This window comes from Alligator mississippiensis, chromosome 10, assembly GCF_030867095.1.
Source record: "Alligator mississippiensis isolate rAllMis1 chromosome 10, rAllMis1, whole genome shotgun sequence".
Lineage (NCBI taxonomy): Eukaryota > Metazoa > Chordata > Crocodylia > Alligatoridae > Alligator > Alligator mississippiensis.
In genome coordinates, this window is record NC_081833.1 from 36387191 (window position 1) to 36400192 (window position 13002).

Below are 13002 nucleotides of genomic sequence, written 5' to 3' on the forward strand. Positions count from 1 at the left end.
TTTCGAATGCTATAAATGATCTTCCAGGTACTGAGAAAGAAAAGACAAGTAATAATTATAAAATTCAAACAGCACTAAAACAGACATACAGAAAATAAAATTATTGTGATGACTTAACAGTGTACACACACACACCAGTGAAGGCCAAACTTTTAGGCAGTCATGCCATAAGGTAAGCCCTACACTCTCCCTGAGGGTCATTCCAACCCCTTCCCCCTACCCAATTTGCTGCTCTGCTTTATGCTACTTTCCCCAGTCTGTCCCAAGCCACACACAGAGGCTGCATGTGCTACTTGTGACACACATGATGTAGTTTGGCCACCCCTGATATGTACCCTCAATTGAATACAAGAAGACATGTTTTACTTTGCAAGTCAGGTTTAAAGCCCAGATCCTGCAATTAATAACATGGAACTAACTCCACAGTCATGTGAAACCTCATATATTGTAAATCGCAGCATCAAAACTGGAAAGATTTTCTTACTCTTGCCTTATATTTTCTTATCAACAAGAAGCTTATAAAATTATTTCCAAAATCAGACCAATTAATTTAGTCTACATTGGAAACAAGGTATTTTAATTGGGTTTGACAACAGAGTTGTTCTTGATTCAGACAATCACAAATGAAATTATTTTTCAGGAGCCAACTGTTTTGCCATTTAGAATTTTTATATATATAGCTCAATCGCCAGGGGTCCAACAATCTGACCGATGTATGCATTTCTTCTGGTATAATTTTAAATATATTTAATTTATATATATAATAATATAATATACTATTGATAGTAGTTTACTCCAGTTCATGCTGCTCCAGCATTTATTACTTTACATTAATTGCACACAGATGCACCTAGTGATCATCATATCAAAAGCAAGGCTTCAGTGCTACAAAGACTAATAATATATGTGCTTAACTTTACATTATGTGTAGATCTCATGAAGTCAGTGGGACTGTGTATACATCTCTGAAGAATTGGGGCCTGAAAGAAAGACCTATACTCTTTCAGCAGAGTTCACTTTACCCAGCAACATAAAAAAAAAAAAATTCAAAATATGATAATACTGATATTTTCATTCAACAACAAAAATCACTGCTGGACAGCAAGACAATTGAATTCATACAAGAACCATCTGCCACAAACAAACCTCATTTTTTCCATCACCATCAAAGTCGCACAATGCTAATGAACGAACATTGTCTCCTGTAACCTAAAATTAAAAGGATGAAGTTATTAATATTTATCCTGGCTTAGCCTATGACACTAGTTTTTTTATGAACATAATGGCCAGAAAACAAAGAACCTACTTAAATCATGCTCATCCAGTTGTTGGGTAGTTGCAAAAATGTATGATTTATCATGGATCTTAAATTAAATTAAGGAAGATTTGAGCTATTAAACAATTAAATGAATATTTATTACATTAAACATCAAAGGGAGTTTAATCTATTGAAAAAAAAAATCATGGAGTAGCATCAAGAGACCTGTGCATGTCCTTACCGTCCAAAATAGATCATTTCCTTCATGATCAAAGCCTTGCAGAGCACAATTTCCACCAATAATGGCAAGAGGAGATGAAATATCTCCTAGCATTCCAAGCACTGCTGCATTAGCACCATCTGAAATCTACAGAGATATATTAAAAGAATAGATATGTAGCAAAGACTCAGCTAGATATATATGCACATAATACATGCAGCATATTCATCTACTTTGCAATGGTACAGAAGTTTGAGTTACTATAAAATATTTATAACCAAAAAGATATGAACAAATAAATGACCAGAAAGTAAATGCAATGTAAGTAGTCAACTGCAAATTACAAATGTCTACAAGAAAACCCATACTGTCCTTAGTTATACATGGCTAAGGCCAGTATGTCACATCCATGAGGTCATGACAACAAAAAAAAGAAGAAACGTTTACACACCACGTCAGATCTTCACAACCCACAAACCACGAGTCCTGAAGGTATTCTCAGAGAACTGGCTTTGTCAGTGTCCATTATAGTGGACCAACAGTAAGTGATGTGTATTTTAAACTTTTATTGTTCTCACACCCAAAACAGCATGAGGCACTTCGCAGTAACAGAGGCATGCTCATTGCCTTAAAGACTCTACACACTCTAAAGCCCCAGTTCTGTAACGAGATGTGTACAGATGCTTCTTTTCATATTCAGCAACCTGTGGATTCAAAGGAATTTGTGCAAACCAATGCTTCCATTCACACACTTCTCTCTAAGGAAGGGAGGTGCCACACACTGATTTTGTAATGAAATCCACCCAAATTAACCTCTTTGTCTATAAAGACACCATTCCAGAAGCCTAACTATAAAATAAGCAACAATAACTGACAATAATAATTTATCAAGGATTGGGGGAGGGAAGGGGGAAACAAGTTATCATTTAATACTGTGCCTTTTAAAATTTTCCGTACAATTTGACTCCATGATGACATCCTGACTCCTCTCTTTCCCCCACCAACAATCAGACTTGACTAATTTATAAACTCTGCTCTAGTGGAAATGGTAATGTTGGGGTGATGTTATAGCAGTGATGGTCCAGGATTTATGCGAGAGGAACATATTTTTGTGGGTGATATCTTTTATTAGAATTACTGAATGATTGCAATAAAGTTGGACAAGCTTTCAACTGCAAGGCATTCTTCATCACGGTCCTTCACCTGATGAAGAATACCTTTTGTCCTATATCTTGTCGTTCTCCCAGCCATGCTGTTCATTCACAAAAGATATCACCCACAAAAATCTTTGACTAGGGGAAATGTAATTTTATGTGAGCTTTCAGTATTTTCAAAATTTTTGATTAGCAACTGGTACAGTATGCATCAGAAAAATACTAACATACACATACCACAACAACACTTCACTTTCCCTGTAAAATACTGCACAGGTTTTCAAAGCACTTAAGTCATCTGCCCATAAAATTTTGATTATATGTATACTATTTCTGCATATGTATGTGTGTAAGAAACAAAAGCATATCTATTAACTAAAATAACTTAGATGTCTCATGCCTCCTACAATGGTATATATCCAAAAACAGAAAAAGGAAAAAAGGAAGATTAAGAGAGACAAAAAAAAACAATGATGTGAAATTCACTTGCCTCTCTGTAAAACAAATCTGAGTTGTTGTATACATCATAAGCCAACAAATTAGTCTGTGTTCCAACAAGAAGACAATCATAGCCAAGCTGGGGATTCAGCACTCCTGATGTTAGACAGCTGACCCCCTGGTTAATGTTCAGGAGCGAAATATCAGAATCCTGGCTGCTCTGCATCAAACGGTTGAAATTCGATCGCTGGCCCCGGGCATGAGGATTATGAATAAAAACCTACTGAAACAAAACATACTGTTATAAATGCTGTTTTCAAACCTGATAGCAACTATATACCTTTGCAGGCCACAAAAGTACCTGTTTAGGTAATAAGTCATATCACAGAATCATAGGAAACTGGGGTGGGATGGGACCTCAGGAGGTCATCTAACCCAACTTCCTGCTCAAAGAAGGAAAAGCCCCAACTAGATCATCCCAGCAAAAGCTTTGTCTACCCAGGTCTTAAAAACCTCCAAGGATGGAGAGTCCATAACCTCTCTGGGTAACCTGTTTCAGTGTTTTACCACCCTCCTAGGCTACATCCACACAAGCATGGACGTTTTGTTCCCTGGGGACAACTAGTAGCAGGACACCTTGTGCCTCTACCAGCTGTCCCCAGAGAATGCCTGTGCCATGCACCCTCTGGTGTGTGGCAGGTTACCCCAGGTGAAGTAGAGGAGGTTGGGGCCAGAACTGGGCTGGCCCCAGCAGACTTACCCGGGATCCTGGGGGCCTTCTGGGGCTGCAGCAGTGGTGATCCTGCCACCCATAGCCTGGCCAGCAGCTGAAGTGTGGCTCTGGCTGGCCAGGCTCCAGTTTTGAACAGCGTGCACTGTCCCTGTGTGCACCACTCCACTTTTTATTAGCACAGGTTTTTTTGACCCCTGGATATCCTGTTTTGCCAACAGGTAAGACAAGTAATTATTTCCCTCTATTCAGCACTGGCAAGGTCAAATCTGGACTGCTGTGTTCTGTTTTGGAGCCCCCACTACAGAAAGGATGATCCAAGGGTAAAAAAAACAACCACCAAACAAACCCACTCTGCTTCTTTGCAGTGCAGAATGCAGCTGAATGTGCAGTATGTCTGCGGCGCCACATACTGCACAGCTGCGCTGGTCTGGACGCAGCCCTGGTGAGAACATTATTCCTAGTATCTAACCTAAACTTCCCTTGCTGCAACTTGAGACCGTTGGTCCTTCTGCCATCTCTGAGCACAGTCTAGCTCCATCTTCTTTCGAACCTCCATTTCAGGTAGTGGAAGGCTGCTTTTAAGTCCCCTCTGTCTTCTCTTCTCTAGACTAAAGAAGCCCAATTTCTTCAGCCTCTCCTCATAAATCAAGCCTCCCAGCCCTCTCACCATTTTCACTGCCCTCTGCTGGACTCTCTCCAATTTATCTACATCCTTTCTGTAGTGGGGGGCACAAAACTGAACAGTACTCCGGATCTGGCCTCACCAGTTCTGAATAGAGGGAAATAATCATTTTTCTGGACCTACTGGCAACACACCTACCAATGCAGCCCTGGATGCTATTAGCCTTCTTGGCAACAAGGGCACACTGCTGGCTTATATTCAGCTTATTGTCCACTGTAACCCCCAGGTCCTTTTTCTGCAGAGCTACTGCCCAGCCAGTCAGCCCCCAGCCTGTACCGGTACATGCGATCCTTCCATCCTAAGTGCAGGACTTTGCACTTGTCCTTGTTGAAACTCATAAGATTGCTTTTGGCCCAAGTCTTCAATTTGTATAGGTCACCCTGAATCGTAGCCTTACCCTCCAGTGCATCTACTACGCCCTCAGCTTGGTGTCACCTGCAGACTTGCTGAGGGTGCACTCTATGCCATCTTCGAGGCTGTTGATGAACATATTGAACAAAACCAGCCACAGGACTGAACCCTGGGGCACTCCATCTGATGCCCACTGCCAACTAGACATCAAGCCATTGATTAGTACCCTCTGAGCCAGATGCTTCAGTCAGTTTTCTATCCACCTTACAATCCATTCATCCAGCTCATACTTCCCTAGCTTCCCTATAATAATGTTGTGGGAGTCCGTATCAAAAGCCTTGCTAAAATCAAGGTACACCACATCCACTGGTCTCTCCACGTCCACAGAGCCAATCATCTCATCATAGAAGGCAATCAGGTTGGTCAGGCATGACATGCCCTTGGTGAATCCATGCTGACTGTTCCTAGTCACCAGGGATCCTGGCTTTCTCTGATAAATCAGAACATTTTGGATTAAAAAAAAAACAAACCTCCAAATCCACATTTTTCCATAATTAAAATGGAACACCACCAATATATATGTTAGTAGCATTTCGTTTTAATCACAGAAAAATGTAGATTTGGGGTTTTTTGTTAAAGCCCCACTATATAATATATATATAGCGGCATTTCATTTTAATCACAGAAAAATGTGGATTGTGAGACTTTTTTTTTTTTAAATCAGAATATTTTGGATTTTTTGTTTATTATAGAAAATCAAGATCCCTGCTAATCAATCACCTTCTCCTCCAAGTGCTTGATTCCTTATGGATCTGCTTCATGATTTTTCTAGGGACTGAGGTGAGACTGACTGGTCTGTAGTTCCCTGTATGCTCTTTTTCCCCTTTCTTAAACTTGGGTACTATATGTTTGCCTTTTTCCAATCAACCAGGATGTCTCCCAATCACCATGAGTTTTCAAAGATGATGGCCAGCAGTTCTGCAATCACATGAGCCATCTCCCTCAACACCCTCAGGTACATCTCACCTGGCCTCATGGACTTGCATACATCAAGCTTTTCTAGTAGTCCCTAACCTGCTCTTTTACCACTGTTGGTTGCTCACCTCCTCCTCAAACTATGCTGCCAAGTGCAGTAGTCTGGGAGCTGACCTTGCCTGTGAAGACTGAGGTGAAAAAGGCATTGAGCACTTCAGTCTTTTCTGTATCACCTGTCACTCAGTTGCTTCCCCTATTCAGTAAGGGATCCAACACTTTCCCATATCCTCCTCTTGTTACTGACAAACTTGTAGAAACCTTTCTTATTACCCTTCATATCCCTTACTAGCTGCAACTCCAATTGCACTTTGGCCTTCCTGACTTCATGGGATTTGAGTGTAATACAAAATACTTTTTTTTTTGCTGCTGCTGTTGAGTCTTACAAGGCTCCTTTTAAATACCATCTGTACTAAAAAAATAGCAATTTCCAAACACTGTTACAAGTACTGCTGTGGCACCTTTGCAGAGAAGCGCAATGTTGCTAAAACTGCTTCTCAAATTTGAGACCGACTAGTCTTCAGAACTTAAAACAACCATATTAGCAAAAAGCAGAGCAAATAAAGTCATTAATATGCTACACATTTGTAGCCCAAGGTTGTATGATATAGTCAACATTAACATGTTTCTTCCGTACTTGCGTATGCTTTAACAGTGCAGTTAATCCGAGCAAAACTAAAAGATGCCTAAAAACTGCAGTTACCCTACACATATGTCTGTTGGGGTCTGTTGACCCCAAATAAAATTGTAACACCCAACCCCAAATCTGAATCCACATAGCTAAGATTACTGCATCTGTGCAGAGTCCCCTTGCCCAGGAAAATCATAAGGATATGAAGTACCACTCAAAGAAATCTGAAAGAGGATTTGGAACCTGTTTGTTAACAAAAGCAGTGGGTTTGAAAGCAGGCCTATGACACCTACTCAGGCATCAGGATGCATATGCTGTGCTTTTATTCTAGTAACTCCTTTCCAAAACCCTCACCCCATCCAAAGACAAAGAAAAAAATATCATATTCCCAGGCCATCTCTTCCTTTGTATATTATATTCCTCCTCCCTAATCCTTTGTCTGTCTTGAAGATTTAGACTGCAAATGCTTTGGGGCCATTGCCTACCACCATGAAGCCCCTATTCCCAGGTGGTCCCTAAAAGCAATGGTAATACATATTAATAATAATGCCCAAGAACGACAAGGGTAAACTGTGTGTATAATAGCCTGAATGCAGCAATGTTATGCTTTTCTAAATGTATATTTCAACCTATATTTTATTCTAGTATAGTTGCATTAAAATAGGTTTAAAACTGTAATAGAGCCTTTACTTAATAATTGCAAAGTAATCTTCACAGAATTCACAACAACTTCACGTTTCCTTTCCAGAATCCAGTGAAAACAGAGAACTTTTTTTGGTATATGGGTGGGGACCCAGGCTATTAATTTTTACAGAATATCATTTAAACAGAAGTGTCTAGCGTTGTCTCCATGTATCTGCCAATTGTTTCAGGTCCTCAGCTGCTGCTCACAGCTTTCCCTAAACTGAAGTATGTTGAAATTAACAAGACTTTAGTCATTTGCAGGGAGGTTAAGGACTGTGGGCCACAATGAAATGGACAATCCTGGGATCAACAAGCAATTAAAAATCTGAGAAAAATTCAAATGATCTTCCAGAACTTATTGTCTAACAATGCACACTAGCGAAAATCTTTAAGATGTAGCAACAGTGCCAACTGAACTGTTAGCCTACCCATCCTTGGGCTTGGTGATGCCTGCCTGCTTAACATATCCCCATGGGGTGCTCACTACTTTCAGTTCAGGTAACAGGAGTTGCAGATGCTACACACTTAGCAGGATCAGTCTCTAAAGGCTTGTCTAGTCAGTGGAGGCCAACCTTTTGGGCAGGTGTGCCACAAATTAGCCCTGCACCCTCACCAAGTGCTACTCTGATCCTACTCCTCTGCCCAATCCTATTCCTCTGCTCTGCCTTCTGCTTCCTCCCTTGTGCTCCCTGTCTGACCTGCTGCTCTCCTTTCTGCTCCTTATCCAATCTGCTGCTCTGCCTCCTGTCTTATCTGCCACTGTGTTGCCCGTCTCTTTCCTGATCGTGGTGTGCCACACACAGGAACTGCCCATGCCACTTGTGGCATACGTGATGCAAATTGCACCCCCTCCCCCGGGTGTACGCTCTCCTTTTTCAGCGATACAGATGCCCTGGTCCTCAAGTAAGGTCCACGACAAGGATCAGAAAAGCGCTGTCTGCATCTTGCGTTCCTGCCGAGCTAGCTGGCGTGCGGCAAGCGTCACCCACCAGCAGCAGCACTCTGCGCCACGCGCTGCACCGACGCAGCATCCCACCCTTTCCCTAACAGAAAAGCTAAGCCGTGAAGAGAAAGGGGTGGCTAGTAAAAGCCATGCATGTGAGATACGCGGCTTTCAGGTGCCACCCAAACGTGGGCAGAGGCAGGAGAGAGCAGAGGGTCCCTGATCAAGCCTCCCCGTTCCCTGTTTCGGGAACGCGTTTCATTTCTTCCTGCCCGCACGTCCCAGGACAATCCCGAGTGGTGCGGCCAGCTCGCACCTCTGTGCCCACTGCCATTCGCATGGAAAGCAGCCTGGGCACGTCCCCGTGCCCTGCCAGCTCCGGGGCGATTAGCAACCTGGCAGCCGACAGACAGCAGAGCAGAGCAGAGCAGAGCGGGGCCGGGGCGCCTGTGGCGGCGGCGCGCAGGGCTCTCCGGGCAGCAGGGCGGGCCCCGCGCGGGCGCGAGCCGTTACCTTGCCTGCTTGCGTGGCGGCCGCCAGGCACGGGTGCGCCCCGTCGAGCCGGCCCAGCGCCACCATGCGGGGCAGGATCTTGTGCTGCAGCTTCAGCGTGAACACCGGCACCAGCATCGCGGCGGCGGCGGCGACGCGGGCCCAGGCCACCCGCTCCGCGCCGGCGCAGGGACGCTCGCGTCAGCCGCGGGCGGGCGGGGACAGGCCGGGGGGGCCGCCAGGAGCGGGGACGGCCGCGGGCGCGGGGGCTGCTCTGCTGTTTCCTGGAGGAAGCGAGGAGCCGGCGCTTCCCGGGGCCTCGGCGCGGCCAGAGAGGCTGGAGCCCCGGCCGGCGGGAGGAGCTTCCGCCGGGCATCGCCCGAGGCCCGGGGGAGGTCAAGCTGTGACCAGGCAACGCAGTTAAGGCCCTGCTAATGCGCATCCCAGTGCTGCGCTCCCTGGCGGGGTCTGGGCTGAAGCCGGGCCGAAGAGACTTTCCCTGGTCAGGGCGCAGCCCCAGATGCAAGCTCGGCCCTGCGCTTCAGCCAGGAAAGGAAACAGCCCTTCAACAAACACGTGTCTGGAAACAGGGCTCAAAACTATTTTGCCTCATGTAAAACAAAAAACAGAATCGGTCATTGTCCATGTTCCAAGCCAAATCAGCCAAAACAAATTCCAAATCCGAGTCAGTCCAGAACCATAAGCTACCCGCAAACATCCTCCACCCCCATCTGGGCTTCAGATGTTTCCAAAACCTTTGGCAGGCATCCTACTTGCAGGCCCAAGCCCGGAGGCTTGGGGTTCAGATGCCCCCAAGTTTGGTTTGCCCTCAGCTGTAAGGCACCAGGGGCAAGCCAGGGAGGAGTCCCCCATTTCCATAAAGTGGGAATAAAGCCAAGACCTTCCCACTCCAGCAGCTAAGTGGGAGGTTTACCATACAATACCTTGGCAGGTAGTATCCCTGTGCCAGGAGAGCAGTCTTCCCCAGACTGGCTAGGAAGACTGCCTCCATGGTCACAGTGTTGATTCTGTTTCCTGAACATTGTCAGTTCTTCCTAGCAGTCAGTAGTGACCCAGGTTTTGTTGGAGCAAGACAGGAAAATAGCCATGAACACATCAGTGTTAGCAGTACAAGTATTTGCATTGGGTCCTCTATGCATTTTAAAAATGTGACGGCCCAGGGAGAAAGTGCACGGGCAGAAAAGGGCTTTATTCATGTGCACAAGCAAGAGTATTGAAGTTCTCACTGCTCGAGCCAGTGAAACATCAGGGAGTATTTCTGAAAGGGGTCTAAGATGGAAGGGTCTGCTGAGCACTGCCAAGTTAATGGCCGTTAGCTGAAAGAACGATCAAAACCTAATTCTACAAGTTAAGGTATGAGAAGTGAGGCGGTTTTAATAGCAAATCCAGCCCTGACTGCAGAGTTTTTGTCCTGGCTTTCGAAATGCTTAAAATGGCCTGGAACAATATGCCAGACTAGGTTTTAAAAACAGGAGTCAAATGCCAAATAAGTTGGGCTTACCATCAATGTCAGCAAGATAGACTACACAATCACATCCAGAAATAAATCTCAAGATCACAGGAAGATAAGGATAGCGAATAACAGTGTGGAAAAGGCAAAGAAAATTAAATATTTAGGAACAGCGATCACCGAGGACAGTCGAATCAAGGCGAAAATGTATTATATGCCTGTTGAGCCTGGATAAAAGAATAGCATCAAGGAAAATCTCAAGAAACGTTAAAATCCAGCTTTGTAGTGTAATTGTTCAACCTGTGCTTTTATACAGACATGAATCCCAAACACTGACAAACGCAAAAGGATAAAAGCTGCAAGTGTCAGAAAACGAAATGATAAAGAAAATACAAGGAAGTGGAGTATGGAAGAGAAGATATAATCAGGAAGGAGCTTGTGGACCTTTACAAAAAACCTGATGTCTTGAGTAAGAGTGCAAAGAATGAAATGGGCAGGTTATATCATGAGAGCCAATTGGAGAAGGTATGTGAGGCAGATTTTGGAAGCTGAAGTGGAGAGTATGAGATGCTAAGGTAGACCAAGGCAACAATGGGAAGATAACGACTGATCTGGAAGGAAGAGGTGAAGATGTGACATGATGGAAGGATATATAAGGTGGTAGTTAAGACAGTTATAGGGCCTCAAGGCTTGTGAGACCAGAGAGAGGTTTTCAAAATAATAAAACACTGTCACTGTTACTATGTCAGTACAAAAATTACTCACAATTGTACTCAGCTCTAAAGATAACAAATCAGTTATATGCAAGGTTCAAGAAGGAAAATAGCCTCCGTCTGTACTATATAACTGGCTCGGTCCATTCTGAAAGGCTTACACCTTCATCAGAAGTATCAGCTGTTAGCCACTGCCAGAAGCAAAGTATCAGGGCTTGATAAACAGGAGTTCTGGTACATGGGGACAACACCTCTGTTCCTAGGAAATTTTTCTTCCTTTCTCTAAAAAGACTTATCAAATCACATTCATGGTAAGATTAAAGTTTCTTTTAGAAAAGCCAGTTAACACTTCCTGATTTGCATCTAGAAACAAGTACCATACAAAGCCCCTGTTTGCTAATTCCATGAAATGAATGATGAAATCCTGTGAGATTTTGTGTTTGTAGGACACTGGTCAACAGTAGCTTCACTGTTCTGAATTTGAAAGATCAGATCTCAAAGGGAGCATTCATGTGAAAAACAAACCAAAAAAACCCAGAATATAAACTGGGCAGCACGTCACAGGCCTGGCTGTTGTTCAAGCTTAGGTGAAATCACGCAACTCCAAATATGGAAACAACTTTTTGCTTTATGAATTGTTTTCATGATGTTTTCTGGCGACTATATAACTCTGTCGTTATCCGTTTTCATAATGAGGTAGCAGCCATATGTGGCATATTAAAGAGAATATTTTTTCTCTCTTTTTTTTTTGTTTTTTTGTTGCCATTGTGGATAAATGCGTATTTCAGAGCTAATCCTGCAAGCCGTTGCAGCCAATGGGACTCCTCTTGTGAGTAAGGGTTTGCATAATAGAGTATACAGGCATAATGCCAGCACGAACTCTAAACATCAACACATTGTTTCCCAAGTCCAGAAACTACTGCTGTCCTCTTGGGAAATGCAGCAACAAAATCATTAGCCCATGCCCTGATCATTTGGAGTATTTTATTTTCAGGATGATGTAAAGCCAACCTAGAGGAAACATTAAAAGAAAAAAATAACTGCTCATGTAATGTTATGGATGGGTGCAATTTTAAACATGAACACTCAAAATGATGGTTTTCCCTCTTTCTGACATGTACATATATGGTGTAAATATTATTTTGAATTACTCTTTTAGGGTGTTAGTTTTTCAAACATATATATGTGACTGAATTGTGGCTGCCGTTAGAGCTGTAACTTAGAATTTCCTGGCTTTGGGGTTTCTAAAATCTAAATTATAACTTTGCTTTGCTGTCATTTCTGCATTGATTTCCCTTGGATTACAAAGTACGATTTTTTTATACATTTGAGGGCAGTTAAATAAATATGAGCAGATAGTTTACTTAAATGCAGAATCAATCTCAGTTCTCTTAGGCCCTGGTCTTGCAGCTAGATTTGCAGCCAAACCACTTTTCATATGGACCTACTGGCAGAATAGGGTTCTTAATCTTTTAATCACTTATTTTTCTATTAAAGTAAATGTTAGCTGTCATATATGAAAGGGATACAGTCCTGATGCTGTGGGTAGCTAAAATACTATGCTGGAACCTAAAATAGTTTTGCATTCCTATGTAAAATAGTATGTTCAGGCATAGGAGTTGCAGATAAATCAATTTGCTGGTTATCTGCAGATACCAGTGTCTTCAATTGACTAGTATTTGAGCAGCATCTGAGGAAAAAAAAACCTTGGGAATTTGGGCCTCAAAGACACAACCAGCTCACATATGAAAGACAATGGAACTAAGAACATTTCTACTATCTAGCAATATTAGGCTTCTGTCTGACTTGTACATCAGCCACTAGAGAGGGACAGTCACAACCCACATGTTCATTAATTTATTTTCATTCAGGAAAGAGCAGCAATGCACCCTACATAACCTTCAGTGTGTATTGAAAACAACATTTTAAAAAACCCAACTATAGACAAACAACGAGAGGGAAACCCTACATAGGAAAAAGATGAAAACAAAGATTTGAAATATAGAGGAGACAATAATTATAGTATTAAACATCTTTAAATAAAATGATTTTGAATTGGCCATGAACCCATTATTTTTGCTCCATGTTTTTAAAACAAGAACACTGTTAATCCTCAATATTTAGATAATTAAATAGTACAATAAAGACATTTGTGAATGATTTCATAAAAATATAATTGGGTACTGAGTTCTTCCAAATC

General features: G+C 42.7%; 1 protein-coding gene across 5 annotated transcripts in view; it reads right to left on the reverse strand.

The window, feature by feature from the left end:
- The window catches only part of BBS2 (Bardet-Biedl syndrome 2), a 31325-nt gene extending 22372 nt beyond the window's left edge, over window positions 1-8953 (reverse strand). For 2 of the 5 annotated variants that reach the window (XM_059713654.1, XM_059713655.1), the window contains exons 1-4: window positions 8640-8951; window positions 3123-3350; window positions 1500-1625; window positions 1147-1209 (exon numbers count right to left, since the gene is read on the reverse strand). In XM_059713654.1, the coding sequence (XP_059569637.1) occupies window positions 1147-1209; window positions 1500-1625; window positions 3123-3350; window positions 8640-8756 (534 nt within the window). In that variant the 5' untranslated portion in view covers window positions 8757-8951. Of the gene's footprint in view, window positions 1-1146; window positions 1210-1499; window positions 1626-3122; window positions 3354-8639 lie in introns of all 5 variants that reach the window. The other 3 variants (XM_059713656.1, XM_059713653.1, XM_059713657.1) reach the window with 3 other exon arrangements.
- Window positions 8954-13002: the final 4049 nt, after the last annotated feature.